This window comes from Cottoperca gobio, chromosome 4 (genome assembly GCF_900634415.1).
Source record: "Cottoperca gobio chromosome 4, fCotGob3.1, whole genome shotgun sequence".
NCBI classification, from domain to species: Eukaryota; Metazoa; Chordata; class Actinopteri; order Perciformes; family Bovichtidae; genus Cottoperca; species Cottoperca gobio.
In genome coordinates this window covers 24,593,869-24,611,384 of record NC_041358.1, presented here as the reverse complement: position 1 = coordinate 24,611,384, position 17,516 = coordinate 24,593,869, and the positions used below count along the sequence as shown (strand labels likewise).

General features: G+C 43.7%; 1 protein-coding gene across 1 annotated transcript in view; it reads left to right on the top strand.

Annotated features, from left to right (window-relative positions):
* The window catches only part of glis1b (GLIS family zinc finger 1b), a 66,872-nt gene that overhangs the window by 26,392 nt on the left and 22,964 nt on the right, over positions 1-17,516 (top strand). Inside the window, 2 exon segments of the mRNA XM_029429180.1 lie at positions 851-1,043; positions 2,341-3,874. Of these exon segments, the coding sequence (XP_029285040.1) occupies positions 851-1,043; positions 2,341-3,874 (1,727 nt within the window).

The window sequence follows — 17,516 nt, the reverse complement described above, 5'->3', positions numbered from 1 at the left end:
TAGCCAGTGTGAAATGATAATAAGAAAAATCTTTAAAATGTGGAATAAAACACACTTTTCTATTTACTTTATTTAATAACACATTTAAATTCCCTCATCAAACATTTGTTTGGACACATTTATTTGTTTTAAAGGATTTTTCAACCACAGTTTCATTTAGTTGTTGCTTAAATCACTAAAGAAACCTTTTGAATGAGCAGTTTAAACCTCTTAATAATCTAAGTCCATTTGCTCTTGACTTAGCACTATTAGATTAAATCCCTGAGCACTTACATCACACTTTAATTTACAAAATTAATAATTTACCAATTAAATAAATCAAATGTTAAATGAATTAAATCAATTATTGAGGTCACCATATTCACAAAAGGATTGATTGCATTGAATTAAAACAACTGGTGGTACATTTAAAGGGATAGCATGTCATTTAAATTCTTACACTTTCACTGGCTGGATCTTCTGGGAACATTAATTTGCGTTTGTTTATCTTTCCAAAATGGACGCATCGCCATTTGGAATACAGTTCCTCAATTAGTCCAGCAATAATATTTGGCAGTAAATCTCTCGGACGTTATTCTTACTGTCACCACTTTGACTTTGCCAAAGAGCTCCAGTTGTGGCAGCCAATAATTATACCTCAAGAGAATATTCATAATCGAATAGGATTTCAACATGTCACTGATGGCATGGCTCCCAATGTAAACTGATTATTATTCCAGGGCAGTCAGTAGATCACTGGGTCCGCTCTGCTAAGCCTGTTTTTAATTTGAGAGTAACGTTAGATCACTGCTAAGCTTCACATATCGAGGATTTAGCCAGTTTAGTGACATTTCTTCTGCTCTTCTTTCAGTGAATGGTGCCTACTGCTCAGAGAAGGACTTAGACACTGAGCTGGGTGACGCTCAGGGCACCCTGATGCGATGTGGGCAGAGCTTGCCACTGCTGGTGGGGGGTCATTTAGGGGGGCTTTATACCCAGAGCCTCCACTGCGACAGACCTACGCCCGACCTCATTCTGCAGGACGGCCCTCACCAAGACACCAGGTAAACTGTCACTATCATTGCCGTTTTAAAATAATGTCCCTGTTTCAGTTTTTAAAGTTTCCTGTTGCGTATAGTGTTACTAACATTGTGCAGGTACGGTGTGTTTCTCATTATTTGTTTGCTATTGTGAACCAGATGCACACATATGTAGCTGGAAAGCTTTACCCAGTCTAATAAAAACACACCGATGGGGTCCAAAGTACAACATTTATGTTACACTAATGCGATTCTTATGTTGTGCAATCTTTGACTACTGTTGGTCAGGTCAGAAATCATTTCCAGTGAAGTTCTCTGTTGTGGGGTTTGTTCCTTCTTCCCCTCCTCCTCCTCCTCCTCCTCCTCCTCCTCCTAAAGTGCTTCTGGACAGCCATTCTCTTCTCTCATATTGTCAATATTTTCACTATAGCCAAACAGGAAATGGTGCTCCTGAATAGAAAGAGAGAGAGGGGGGGGGTCAAGTCTTTATTAACAACAACGATGACAAAGTCTGCCAGTGGCTTTCTTCATTCCTAGCTAGCGTTAGCTCTGTTTTTCCCCCAGCGTGCTCAGGGGAAGGGACAAAGACGATTCCTTCATGAGACAGCCCGGAGAAAAGAGAGCTCTTCTCACATCACTCAGGGGCTTTGGACAAAATCCATAATGAGCCAACTGACAGGAATGATTATGTAGGAGATCACAGCAACGCATGGAGAAATATGACCTGGGTTCCCCATTCAGCGGGGCAAAGATTCCCACCATAATACACAGTATTGTAAACGGTGACCCTTCATAGGCTTCAATTATGCCACCAAAACAGGTGACTCCCTATTTATCCCCAATGTTGGGTTGGGTTTAACCCCTTTGTGTCATCAAAGCCTGTCAGATGGACACACTAGCCAGTGGCCTCTCGGTCTCAGTAGCCATCCATCCCTCCCCCTCTCTCTATTCTTAGTCATAAATGCCCATTCATATCCTCTCACTACCCGGAGATCCTGTTTCATTTATTCATAAAAACACTCTGGATCATCAGCAGTGGATACTACTCGCTGTCCAACTTCACCTTATGTCACTAAATCCTGCACAATGTCAATGTTCGATGCATAATGTCCCCTACGACTTGGTTGAAATATTTTAGGTCAATGGGAATCAGTTAGGATGACATGATTCTTCTGAAAACTGAGAGAAGGATTGGATGAGGAGGGGGAAGCAGGAGGCTCTGACAGTGCTGCTGGTGGGAAGGATGAACCAGCCCGTGTCTGTCATCAGCCTGTGAGCTAATAGCGCTCATATTCCTCTTTGTGTGTTTTTCTCCTTACAGATCCTGCTCTGCCTTACAGAGGACCCTGCCGGGGGCCTCACCCGGCCTGGGCTGCAGCAGTGCCAACAGGGCTCGCTCCTCTCTCCCTTACCCAATCAAACAGGAGAACTCAATGGGCTACAAGATCTCCAACGCAGCGTCCGGGGTCCATAGCACGTCTCAGGCTGGGTTTCAGAACTGTAGGGCAGCCCAAGTCATGGGGATGACGAGGGACGAGATAGTTGGAGCGTCGCATGTTAGCAACAACGGTAGTGGCGTATGCACAGTGAGCGGTGTAGGCAGTGCTGTGTCAGAGAACGCAGTGCAACCTTTTAATAATGAAGATGGCTCCTCCCCGCTGGCTTTGTCCCCATCTGGCTCCCGTCATTCAGCGCGACTGCTCAGTGCTAGCAGTCTGAGGAGACGCTGCCTGTCCCTGGCCTCACAGTCCAACGCCGCTGCTGGCAGCGCTGCTGCCACAGGTTCTCAATCGGCTACTGGCGCCGCTTCCGAGGAGATCAATATCACCGCCATCATCTGCTCCTCCTCCCAGATGTCGATGGTTGCTTGCGTCAACGGTTTCCGCACTAACCTCTCGCCAAGCCACGCCAGCAGTGCCGGCTTCTCCTCCTCTTCCTCCTCCTCTTCTACATCCCCACCCTCTAACTCTTGCTCACGGGAAGCCCCCCAGAGGCCCCCACCTCACAGCAGCCCCCAGCAGCCCACGCTACAGGAGAGCTGTCAGCTATCCTCACCTGCCACCTGCCTGCTGTCCCTTTCCTCCTCCTCCTCCTCCTCATCCTCCTCTTCAGTGTCATCAGTGGAGCCGGAGCAGGGCCAGGGGCTGTGTGAGGAGCGGGGCTCCATGCTGCAGGGGCGTGGGGCTGGAGGAACAGCCGGGGGAGGAGGAGGAGGAGGCTCGGACGGGTTGGGTCTACTGATGAGTGGGGCGCTGATGTCTGGGATGCTGCATTCGGGGCCTGAAGCTGGGGCTCTCCTAGACGGGGGCCAAAGATCAGGGGCGGTCCTCAAACAAGAGCCCCTGGATGATTTTTCTCCCAGCGAAGACGAACTCTTTCAGCACCACTATCATCATCACCATAACATGAGTGGTCGTAGTGGGCACCTACGTCAGCCTCAACACCCCTCTCGCCCTGCTATGCCTCCGCCCTACCACCTGCACCAATACCAGGGGCCCAGTCCTGGGGGTCTGCTGCACCACCAGAGCCAGCAAACAGCACCAACCTCTTCCCTTGGACTCAAACAGACCTCTGGAGGCCCTCCTGGGTCTCACACAGCCCCAGAGCGGGAAGAAGTCGGAGGAGGAGCACTGGTCGATAAGCAGGTGTGTCGCTGGATTGACTGCAGTGCTGCGTACGAGCAGCAGGAGGAGCTTGTGAGGCACATTGAGAAGGTCCACATTGACCAGCGCAAAGGAGAGGACTTCACCTGTTTCTGGGCCGGCTGCATTCGCCGTTACAAGCCCTTCAACGCTCGCTACAAGCTGCTCATTCACATGAGAGTCCACTCCGGAGAGAAACCAAACAAGTGTATGGTGAGTCATCATAATCCTGTCAAATTATCCAGCCAACACTTGCCAGACCCCAAAAAGAAACAGACACCAGTGGTCAGTCATATTCACAACACGTACATCCAGTATTGTTAAATATCCTGTCATTGTCAGCGGTCTTACTTTTACTAATCTTTGCTTCTTTTTGAAAGTATTAGGTTGTATTTAATAGTTTAATATGACTCTAGTTTGGCCCATAATTGCAACCATCTGTTAAAAAATTGTTTTTTTAATTTGAATTAAACACAAGCACATACTTCACAGAGTAATACAGTCCCTCGAGATGTTTTTTCTTCAACAAGATACACGTCCATTGTGTCCAAAAACAAGACTGGACTTGCTTCACTGCTGATTACTTTTCAACAGAAACATTTATTTTGTTTTGCTTGAGAAACAGTTATGATTGTAATTCCTGTATTTTTTGTGGAACAGGTAAAAAAAATAGTATTTTTCTCCTCTGAAGATGTAAGAACAGCACTCCCTCGTCAGTATAAATAGATTTGTGGTTGTATTCTTTACAGGTAAGGCTCCAATTCCACAAGTCAACACACTAATCAATGTCAAGCTGTCACTCCCCCGCGTCCCTTAGCAAATGGAAAAAGCCCTCCAACCTTAAGAAATGATTCAGTCCAAATACACAATTAGTCCACAATTTGTGTAGGGCAAAGCCATGTTTATTTTCACGAGCACTCTGTTTTTTGAGACGGGATTCAGATCATGAAAAGCCAACACATATGGTTAACATAACCAAACAATGCCTACACTTGATCCTTTTAAATGGGAGCTTTAAATGTTTAGCTGTCCCACAAGTATTAAGTGAGTTGGCTTCATATCCAAGCCAAACATGAGGAGAAATGTAGTAGTCTGGAGAAGGGAACCACAGAGGGATAGTCGGTAACATTTGCTAGTCTTGCTCAATTCACGGCTTCACCCAAAGCCCCTGTCAGAAGTGGTCCTCCTCAAGTTCAGGAGCTCATCCAAATCCTAATTATTGAAAAAGTTGAGTCTGCGACAGCACCTGTTTTATCTCCATGCTTTTTGTTTTTTTTTCTTAAAACAAAAAAAACAAAACAGGTCTTGTTTATTTTTCCAATTAACAGCGGCTTGTAGTCTGTTAACAGAAACTTGTATTTTATGGCAGTTTTCTGTGAGGTTTGGATAAGAAAGCCGAAAAAAGACACAAACTCAACTGTTGCTGTTGTTCTTTACGTCAATCCAGCGTATTAGTGTTCCTGCTGCCTTGGCTCAGCGCGAACTCAACATTTGGAAGTAATTTGCTACATTATATGCCCCCCCCCCCCACTGTTAATTCTACTTTAGCAGTGTGTTGAATTAAAGGCTTTTATTCATCTTCTTTCGGTCGTTGTCGTCGCTGCTCTTTGAAGCGCCGTGCGTGTGTGTCTTTAGTCCGAGGACTGTAGTCACATTCGGGTGACACACAGCAAATAGAAACTGAGTGAATGTTTGTACGTGTATACGGAATAGGTGTATGCAATGAATGTGTCACTGTGAAGGTGTGTGTATCCATGTGTTTATGTGTGTTCTTGGAGATGTTTACCATATGTGAGCACTGGAACAATTCGGCTCAGTGTGGAGGAGCCACTGGCTTCTGTCTGCGGACATGAGGAACTCTGAAACTCTGCTACAACACCCTAGCCTCCCGATCACCCTCATTTCAAGCACACACACACACACACACACACACACACACACACACACACACACACACACGCGTGTTCACAGCCATGCAGTAAAATGTCAAAACGGGGATATTGCTTCCAGTGACTCTCACAATAGGAAGTATTGATTCCGTGTACAGTACGTTGGGTTGTAACACTCCTGCTTTTCCGACAGAACATAAACAGAAATGTGAAATGTTTTCAAGCTTGAATCAACACATCTAATCAGCGGGGATTGGATGTATTTTGATCTGGGACTTCAGCAGATAAACTTGGAGGGCCAGAGAAAACAAACACACTCTCTGTGTGCATTTGTAACTGTGTTTGTGTTTGTATATAGTATACGGATTTAAGTAAGTGCTATATACCTATAGGAAACCTGGTGTCGCTGTGTGCGCTTGAAAGGGCACGCACGCATGTATGTATTTTTTTTTGTCTGAGCTTATGTGCTTTTTGGCCACTAGCACTGATGCCTCTTGTGTTTGTTGTGCCCATGCAATAGACAAAGGCATTCAAGAATTTGAGCAATTCGTATGGAGGAAGCGGATGAGACATTTGTTTTAGGATCAAATGCTGTAGAAAAACCAGAGCTAATCCCTTTATTATCTTTCCAGCAGCAGATTCCAGTGGGCGCTCACATCCAAACATAACACATCTCTCCCCTCTCTCTCTCTCTCTCTATATATATATATATATATATATACATAGTGTATGACTTTTTCTTCATACAGCTGCACAGCATTTGCTTCATGCTGCGTCTTGGCAGGAAAAAGTCATTATCACAAGTCGTACCCCGAGCCCTGCATGAGCCTGTCACAGTCTGTACCTGGCTAATATTTGAAGAAATTCTGCATTAAAAAAGAAAAAGTCAGTTCCTTCCAAATGTAGAAGGCTGAGTTTGTGGCTCTCAACAAGTTCTGCTACCTTTTTTTTTTTTTAGAAAACATGTTTGGTTCCCTTCTCCCCGCCAATTAAAGCTAGCCCTGGGCTGTTGTGTAGGGCAGGCGAGCACTGAAGGACACACGGGCGAAAAGGAAACAACATAATCTCTCCGCAATATCCTGTTGTGTTTCATGCCTAATTCACTTGTTGTTTTAGTTTATTACATTTTTTTCCTGTGTCTGCATAAATATTAAAAATATATCCAGCAGGAGTAGCCCTGACATGGTCCCAGACTTTGATATTGTTCTGCTTCGTCAGAGGCCGGCCCGGTGGATTTGAAGTGTCTGAAGACTGGTCTGTGAGCTCTGGAGGTCAGAACATATCCTCCTAAACCATCAAGCTCTGTGTGGAAAGGACACAGCGTGTACATGGCAGAGTGACTCAAGGCAGGAGTGCAGCCATGTGCACTTTATTAGTTTTCTTTGGTTGAATTTCCATGGTTCTTTGTAAAACAAAAGAGTATGTTTTTAATGTTATTAGAGGATGTTTTTGTGGGATAAAGGATTCAAGGCTTTAAACTTTATTCAGTGGTTTTGTAAGAATCGTTGGAGAAATGCAGTTTTAGGCACAGTTTGGGTGGATTATGTGCTGTACATGACCAAGGTAGTGTTGTTAAAACAGTTTTGCCTTTGATTTGATATTGATTAACAACAACAGGCTGAAAAGACATGCTTATTAAGTTTTCTGAAAGTAAAGTAAGGTGATCTTAATGGGATTTATATCTCATTAACTAAAGAAGTAGTCGCTTTCTTTTGTAGTGAGTAAAAGTGCCTGATTTCTTCTCCCAGGGTTCATAGCATTGAAGTGATGTAGTTGAACATTTGTTTAAAGGAAAAGAAAATTCCTCCATAAAAGGGGAGATTCACATACTTTAGCTGCTGCTCATATGTCGGAGCCAAAGGCGACACGGAAAGCCACCCGCCCATTTCACAATGATAAAATGCAGCCAGCATTAGCTGCTTAATGGGACCCTGTCCAAACACATACACATGTGCACACACACACACACACACACACACAGACAAACACCAAAACACTCTCGGACACACTAAGTCCGACCACTTGTTGAAGGAAAGTTGGATGTTGAGGTCTGTTGGGAAAAAAGCGTGGATCATGGAATTTCCTTTTTTTTTACACTAGTGTGAAACCAGCAAAAAAACAAAACATATATATATATATATATATATATATATATATATATATATATATATATATATATATATATATATATGGAGAGAGATTTACTAGACTGATTTTTGGAAGAGAGGCAAAATCCCTCTGCAGCAGACGTTGAGACATAGAGCGCGTGCCGGTGCCAAGATGGCGTGTGTTTTCCGGAGTAAATGGAGTCTTTTGTGAGCAATCAGCTCAGACCAGGAGATGAAACAGGTGCCATTAGCTAATTAAAACTGAGGTTCAGCACATGACCCGACTTTTCCTCTGAATGCCGCCTGAAACTGGAGCCGTCTGGGCACTGGGTGCGGGTGGCGAGTGACGTTGATATTAATGTGTTTGTACCCGTATGAGCCTCTGACACTCTGGCCTGTCTGGACAACTTAGAGGCCACAATCTCAGAGTCGAGCTTCTGATCCACCGAGGCCCAAAACTACCTCGGTTCGCTATAGAAGATCCTAAAGAAGCTCAGGAAGGCACACAAAATCACAATGTTTTGCACCCATACATTCAAACTGGCCTAAAATGTCAACTCAAAGTATCGTGGATCAGCCAGGCCAACGTGGACACACATTCACGCCAGTGTACTGGGCGAGAGAGGAGAGGTCTGTATATGGCTCATTGAAAATAATCAGGGTCAATAGGCGAGAAAGGGCATTGATTCAGCGTGTCAGGAGTAACTGCATGCTTAGGAAACAGACCTCCTAAAGTCTGTTAAGTTGGCACTAAAGCAAAGACCTAATCAAGTCCAAATAAAAACCTGGCGTGGATCAACTTATAGCACTTTATCTGAAGGTCCCGTGCCTCTGCTACCCATTAAAGCATTGCCAGAATTAATTTAGTCAGTCATTCCCCAGGCAAATGAGTTCATCAGGTAGCTAGATAGTCTAATTTATTTCTACGAATCCCATAACCCCCATCCTGTGGTTATCCTCCGTCTTCCTGTCAGATCTGCTGTGCCACTTGGCAGTCCGGCCGTCATGCTCATAGTAACACAACACTGTCCACATGTGATATTCGTATGATGAAACTGCTGGCGGAGCGGCTCTGCGACTGATGTTTTGGCATACGAATGAAAGCCCTGGATAGATGGATCTCGCTTGTTTTCCTTGTCGAGTGGGCCGGGCCAACTTCATGTCAGGCCGGGAAAAGTTTTCCAGTCAGTCTTTTGCAGTTATGTAGTCCAGTACTCTCCAACACCTCCCCCACCTCCCTTTCTCTCCCACTTATCTATCTTTTAGATCTGGATTTAGGACAGCTTTGATACACTCCACTCTTACTGCTCCCACTGCACCCATCTTTTCTTAAGCAAGACACTGAAACCGTTTGTTTGTTATTGGCATTACATATAACATTTTGACAGAATTATTCAATGATGCTTTAATATTTTAGCTATTTATTTATTTATAGATCATAAATATAGTCTAAATAGATACAGCTAAATAAATCAAATCTATTAAAATTAGGATTAAAATGAAGTGAAATAAAATAAAGTATAATATTAAATATATATAATATTAAATATATATAATATTAAATATTGTTTATTACTTTATTAGGTTTAATGACAACATTTAAAATAATATTATTATATAATAATATTCTGTTAAAATAATTTTCATTATTAAAAATAATCCTTTTTATCCAGGTAAGAGAGTATTTATCCTCACAATCAAAATATTTGTCTGAAAGGATTAAAGTTAAATTAAAGTCAAAAAGAAATATAAACAGACAAATGTAAGCCTCGGGCTTTGATTGGTCAAAAATTAAGATTTGGACTATTTCATGTACACTGAACGTTAGAGTGGTAGTGGAAGATTTAAACCCTCAAAGGTTTTCATTTTAGTTTCTCTCTCTCTCAGTCTTTATAATGCACATTAGCTTTTTAGTGACACAATGACAATTTCCACAACTTTCTACACCAAAGACTTTTAGCTTTAGTAAATGTAGCTGGGATCAAGCCACCAAATAACAAACTCTCCTAGTCAGAGGAAGACAGACACTAATGCACCCATGTGAGGCCGCAGGACAAAGATGTTCCTCTTATCCGCTCGCTGTGTGATTGCGTTTAGAAATACAGTATTGGTATAACATGCACAATACAAGCAGTGGAGCATTTGTTGAAAATATTGCACACTGCTCCAATGAACTCAAGCTATAAAAGGTCCGCAGCTACCTTTGCCTTCAACCTCACAACCAGGTATCAAAGCATGCAGGATTTACTACATGTGATACACTCTAATTGCATTTGTCTGGAATGCAGTATTTTGAGTTTCCCCATTTCCTCGACATCTAATCACGCTCTTGTATCGGAAACCTGAAGACCCAGGGCTGGGGCTTGTTATACGCTGCGCAGAGATTGTGTCATAATTGTGTCCCATCCAAAGCCTTAATCAGTTTAACCTCTCTACTGAGCCATATCAGTTTACTAATACATCGGATAGACGAAGCTGAGGTGGGTGTGCAGGGTCTTTGTCGTGTTCAGGGATGCAAACCCGGTTTATGCAGCACAGAGAGGGAGGCATGGACGGGGAAGAGCCGCGGGATGTCCTTCTGAGGTCATGGGCTTTTTTAGACTCCCTTCTAGACTCTTAAAGTTTCCCCTGATTGTTAGGGCTCTATAGTAGTGCTTTTTGGCTGTATACCGTCATGGATCATGTGCATTGTGGAGGTGTGCTTAGCTGTTTCTTTGCCACAGTCAAACAGCCAAAGTATATTTGTGGCATTTTACGAGGCAAAGACATAACCGGTTCTTTCTCCTCTGAGGCTGCCATCCTCTCCCGCTTCTCACTTCCAGACACTGGCCTCGTTTTGTGCCCAGCCACTCTGCAAACATACCCACCGAACTGGTCAGTTGGCGGTGTGTGTTGAACAGAGGTAAATCTCTTAAATCATCCAAATATTTGTTTTTGTTTTTTTTGCTGAGTTGTCAGTGCGGCAGAGGGCATACATACAAACAAGTCCGGAGCAACATCTTCCCCCCGCCGGCTTCACATCGCCCACTAAACCAGCAAACAAGAAGGACATTTATACTCACCGGGACCACTTCTGCCTCAGGGCCACGCCACAACCCAAGAAGACAGTATCCCTCCACCCAGCCAGACCCACACCGCACCACACCAGACTAGGCTAGACCTGCAGCTAATATATATGAGTTGCTACCGTGCAAAATAAACACTAAGAGAAGTATGGATAAATGATGTAGCGTAAGACGTGTTTACGTTTAGGGTGTCAAGTTTAAATTATGCACTGCGGTGTTCTGTGGTTGAGGTTGCCGGCTTTAATTTGAATGTTTGAGAAAAGAAGTGAAGGCTGGAAGAAACGGAGCCAGACAAGCAATTCAGCTCCACTGATGTCATCCCGAAAAACGACATTTTTGCCCAGTATTCATCAGAAGGCGTTATGCATGACAAGTGATTTGGTATGCACTGAATGCGGACTTGAGAGCGTTTGTGAAGCATTAGCACAGCTGCACACAACTCGAGTGTTTGTTCCAAGCTGAGACCTGCGTGTGTTTACACTGTCAAGACCTTGCAGAGAGAGTGAAGAGAGATCCAAATGGAAAGATGCAAGCAGAGTATTGAGGCGTGGATTGTGGCGTTAAATTGCACACATATCAATCACTTTACCAAAACCACATCTACTATGATTGATATTGAGCGAAAGGGGAGGAAATAAGAGAGACGGAGAAACAGGACCTTCGCAGTGGGACATATAAGGACACGATACACAGAATGATCCAATTTCTTATTACCCTATTTTATGATTGTGTGACCCAGCAGAACTGGCACTACAGAGACTCTGACATTTAAGTAGGGATTTACCTCTCCCCCGTAGAGGTTTACACCCCAAAGATCTTTAACTGTCTCCAGAAAGAAGCCTTCTCGCTTTCTGTTCACTTCTAAAACATCTGTTTCACGTTCAGTCTGTTCAGCTTTGGAATTGGTTTAACATCGATGTAAAAAGGTTTATGTGGGGTTTAGAACCAGATTGGTTCAGTTATTCGGGCAGAATTACAGTACAAGTTCGAAGCCTTTAAGTCGGACCATGTCCTTTTGTTTTTCCTCTGTTCTTTCAGTTTCTCACAACAGCTGTCTTTTATACTGTGTCACGTAGCAGCTGTCATTTACATCCTTGTTAGGGGCCCAAACAAACAAATCATCGGTATCACCCGTTTGACTATTTCATTCTCAAAGGAATAAAGCCAAGTAATGTAGATCGGGTCATGCAATGGTTTTAAGTACAGCCAAGAAATGCATATTGTATATGGAGGGGAAAATGGTGTATCGTAATTTGCCTGCAAATTGTGTGCGAGTACCAGGCTGGGACTCGTATTACGGGAAACATAAACACGTATCTGATGAGAAATTTGAAGGAAATCTTGCATAAATATGAAAACGTTTACCGAAGAATACCAGTGGGACCCGCTGGCTGGTTTGCTCGAGTCCATCGTAATTGCACAGGAATGGGGAGAGGGTTGTACTCAAATAAATGTGTTTTCCTATAGGACAGTGGGCACAGGCGTGTTAGTGTGCGCTGAATTATTGAATATGAATAGAGAACCATATAGTGAAATGTGGTGAATTGATTTATTGAAATGTGAATGAATGGTGACGCGCTCGCCGAGAGCGCCTGAGGCGTGATTCGACTTGACACACTGAATATCCAGCGCAGCCTGATATATTGCAACCAGGAAACTGGACCCTGAAACCCACAGAGAGCAGAAAAGAACACAATTCGTGGCATGCTGAGGAGTGAACACATCTAGGGGCACTGTTGCACCACATTATCTTGGGCAGCTGCTTTTTTTTAACCCAGAAGACTTAGTGGTCTGGTCCCCCTCCAGCGGGTTTCATAAACTCTTCCCCTATACCGTGCTTGAGTGTTGATCACAATGCAATGTTGACCTATTGTTTAATTTCGCTGGCATGTTTTCTGTCTGAATACTATAGTGCTTCTGGCATCAAGGTATTTGACTTGGCAGCTCACTGGGCTTCTGCAGTGTTTATTTGTTGTCACGTCAGAGTTATAGAGTCGCCAGTGTACGCTACAGTCGGTCTTTAGACAGCTGTGTCAACTCTTGCCTTGTGTGGACAACGAATGGTTTGCCAAAAAAGGGAGAAGGGCTTTTATTTCTTTACCTAACAAGTCTCTATAATACTGTGACTTCAACTGTGGTATTCACTCTGTCAGGTTGTCACACAGGAATTTAAAGCCAGTAGGCAAGATCGAAAAATACCTTCAAATAGGGAAAGCAATAGTGTCCCTGTTTGCATTTCATTGGGAATAAAATGGTTTACTTTAGCATGAAATATTCTCTGATCACAGCAAGAATTCACTCAAAAACACTTTGACGCCGTTACAAATCATCTCCTAGCAATACACTTGGGTTTTCTGGATTGAGGCTGTGGTTCAGTGATGGATTTGTCTTTCCAAAGCATGAATGGTTAATGTCAGGAGTTGTTGTCAGAGCAAGGGCATCTCTCCAGACCTGTGGCAATGTCCAACAATGCCAGTTTCTCCATTGCCAGCAGTGTCATTAGACCAAAAATGAAGACAAGTTGCATTTTGAGTGAGTAATGTGACACGTTTTCTTTTAGTTTGGAGCATCACTGTGGAAAATGAAGGACATTCGAGTAGAAGTAGACATGGCAGGTTTAAGTAAAGAGCTTTTTGCTTTCTTGTGATTTAGATCTGACAACGTTTTAATATGTCCTGTGTGGCCTCAAACATACTTTTACTTTTTTTTTAAGATTGGAAAAGTCAAATGAATGCCTGAATTTAAAAGCTCAACAGACCGAGAAGGCGAGTCGGAGAAGATGGATAATAATGATGACACAATAAGAAGATCGCTTCAGGTCGATGTCGCGTTGGGCTGCGCTGTGTTTGTCTAATAGCAAAATGAACAAAAGATCAATAAGGAGGCTCAATTAAATATCACGTTATTGTCATTGTTGGCTGTTGCTGAATTGGTGTCTATCATCCCACAATAGCATCGATATGAAATGGAGTCATGGAGCACGTTGAGGTATATAACACCCCATTGTCGGGCTGCAGCAAGAGGAGCTTATTGGCAGAAGGGGGGTAGAGCAGAGAGACAGAGGGAGAAAGCGAGTGTGAGAATGGAGGCAGGTGTGAGTGAAAGGTGCTGGACAGATTGAAGCCCGGGTGTCAGAGGACGCCGTAGCTCATGGGCCCGTCAAACAGGATCCTGCATTGACTGCCAGTAACATCAGTCCAGGCGCCGGCTCGGAACACGGATCATGTTTAGGATTTTCATTGCGTAACCCCCAGTCTGTCTTTTTCATGGCGGGTTCGGATTTCGTGAATGGGTTTATAATTAATGCCTTGATGGTTACTAATGGCTGTGGCACTGGAAGCTTTGTGTTGCACTCTAATTAGCCATTATAAATGGTTAGGATTGGTTTGTGAGAATAAACACTGTCACGAGACAAAGTAGGACGGCTCTTTCACTGAATGAAAGGATCATGTGACACCCCAAAATCCTCTCAAATTAAGTGGTAATTTAGCCAATATTAATAAATCTTCTCATCTTTAAATCTCCGAGTACTTGTTTTGTTTTGCGTAGGAAGATAAAACGTCCCTTTCACATGTGCACCAAACACCTGAAATAGGATGGCAATGTAGGTAAGTATTTGCAATGTTGAATTAAAAGAAAGAATGTAAATGTGTGTCTTCTTTCTCCTTCTTAATACGACTGTAGTAATGTGTCGATTTAATATTCATTTCCTCACTTTAAGTAAACTTATGTCAATTAGCCAAATTGAAGCAATACATGAGTTTTTCCCCTAAAGAGACGAACAATCATATTATTCATCAGCCAAGTTCCTTTAACTTTTGAGATTTCATTCATTAAAACTACTTACAATATTTATATATTATTATTTTATCCAAAATGTTTTATATGCAAACATACCTGTGAACAAGTAGGAATTAAATGAACCGTCATAACTTGTTTAGACAGGCAGCAGAATTCTAAATGACCTAAATAATCTTAAAATTGATTTGTAAATTACGCTCAAGGCAGCTAGTAAAACAAAAAAAGAGGCTTTTTCGCTCCTGTCGTGAACCCGGAGCCAAATATCTTGTAAGCTCTACGGTCCTGTCATGTTTGAAGACAGCCTTTATGGAGACCCACAGCATGTATGAAATGCCAAAACAACTTTTCTAAACGTTGTCAGATAGATGAAACCAGCGATGTGACAGATTCCATGTCTGAAAAAGCCTTTAAAAGCTTCAATGTGCGCTCTTCTGTTGTAGTTCTGCTTGTGTTGCGTCTGAACTGTCCTCCCTCACTGAGAAGCATTGATGTGGATGCGATCAGACATGTGATCTAATGTTTGTCAGAAGTACAGCTGATCCCTATTCATGCAGTTGTGTAAAATAAGTCGGCGTGAAAGTTATTTCTTGACACCGTGAGCTTTTGCCCAGAAAGAGAATGTAATATGTTGAGGCAACAGAGGAGTAAAGCTTCTCTGCTGACGCCGTATGATAACACACCAGACATATCCTCTTCCCCGTCACTCTGCTTCATCTCTCTGAGAACGTGACCCTGTTTTCCTTTTCCCCTCAACCTGGTGAACCGGTAAACCCCAGGCAGCCCGGTTTAAGAGGAAATCACATTTTAGCTCTCTAATCTGATGCAGGGCTGCAGAGCTGGTAGACATTTGAATGAAGGCCTCTGAATCACAGCAGGTTAAGTGCTTCCATGAAGCCTCACCATGTTGTTGTGCAGCCGGGCTCACACTGTGCCAGGCCTCCACCGCAGGAACAGGGCTTCAGATCCATCACTTCACTTCCTCCTCAATCTCCAGCAAGCAGTCTGTGAGAGGAACAGCTGGGCAGGCTCATTATGTGAGCAGCCTCATTTAGTCATCATACGAATGCTTCCTGTTGTGCCTTCCACATCGTTTTTAATCTGGCCCCCAAACTAGCCAGGCATGAGTGCAAAATGGCTGTTGAGAACAATTTCTTTAGTCATTTACATGACTACTTCCTGCCAACAACTTATCGGCTGAGCTCTCGCTCTGCTCGCTTATTCGTTCGCATCTGGACAACACTCCCTCGCGTTTAGTCATTAGCTGTGTGTACTCATATCCTAGCATTCATAAATCAAGGCTTCCCAAAAAAAAATAGGCAAAGTGCAGGCATGAGGAGAAACAAAGCAAAAATATGTGTGAATTCATAGCTCGTAAAAAAAAAGAAGTCCACCCCTATCTTTGATTCAAATTAAAGGCCTATTCGCAACAGATGAGTCTGGCTGCTAAAAGGGTCCCGCTTCGAAGTGGAAATGATATGTGTAAACTATGTAATGTGAATGTTTTAGCCAAGCTGTGTTTAATTTTGTATCCTGACGAAGCGCATGAGAAACCTGCCTCTCCTTAGCTGTCTCGTTGAATCATATGGATATAATTTCATCCATTTACGTTTTTCTGCTCTTTGCTGTGGTTGCCACAGGGCATTTGGAAGCAGGCAGATTAAATGCACATGTTCCTTCCCATCCGCAGCCGAGGCCCTCTGCTCCACAGCCTCCCCTCCGAACAGATCCCGAAGTGTTGGTGGTTTTCCTCGTTGGTCAGGGCAGAGAAAGACACCTTGTGATAAACCAACTCATTTCCATCAAACCTCTCATGCTTATAAAGTTATACAGTCATCTTTTGAGCATTCGCACTTTATAACATGTTTCTTTTGGCACTGTTTTCTTTTGCCACCAATACCATTTGCCCTTCATCATGTCTGTCAGGCTTGGCAGTAAGGGAGCCTGGATGTATTAGGTAAAACTAATCACATGCGGAGAATTGGTCGAGGCTTTCAGGCTCCGAGAACCTTTTTTTCTTTTAATGGGAGGGGGGGGGGGGGGGTGGGGCCCTCTGAACATGAGTAATAGTGAATTTCATGCTAGTAAGCCAGACAGTTGAATCCCACGTATCCATCATTAGTCAGTGGCCTGATCTAGAGTTACGGCCCAGGGCCAGAGAGATATATTAGTGTGGATAGAGATTCCCTCGCATCAATAGCAACCACAGAAAAGATTGACTGTTGGGGAGTAAAACCGTGGAGCTTATTCTTTAGGAAAGAATGACACCTTTAGGTGTTCACCTTGGCTGCTAAGGCTGCAGTCAGATAATCCTTTTCCTTCCTTAGCTCTGACTCTCTCCTCTCTCTGAACTTACTTTTCCTTTGCCTTTCATTCAAAGCTTTTAATCAGATTTCTGCTTTACATATCAGCAGCCACATTCCCCCCGGACACCCCCTCTATAACGGCTGGTTTGTTTCCATCACCCACAGCTCCTGCAGGTTGCTAATGAGCCGCCTGCATGTGAGGAGGGCCGTACACTGCTGCCTTTTAGCCCCAACACTGTTTGGCCTTTTCACTGCCAGTCAGGAGTCATTTCCCATGAAGGCCTCAGGCCCGCACGTACCTCCACTAGCCCGCATGCTGGGTCCATAATCTGTCTGTTGTGATCAGCTGCCTGTCCACCCTTTCAACCCGCTCTCGCCCCCTTCAGCCGTGTCAAGACCCCGCCGTCATCCCGAATGTTTACCGAGCTACTGAACCCCCCCCCCCTACTCAAGAGTGAGACGGTGTCAAACAGAGCTCAAATCCCTCCACGCTGCCAACGTCGCTCCGCTCGTGTGGTGATCTGCCGGTTTACCTTAGACGGAGTTTTCAGAGAGGAAAACTAAACATGTTTAAAGCAATTAATGTGATTAGCGCTGTCTAAACTGTTTTCATAGATAATATCAAAGGTAAAATCAATCCTGTGTCAGAAGCTCCTCGGCCACCAAAGCGCCGTGTTTATACCACTTTG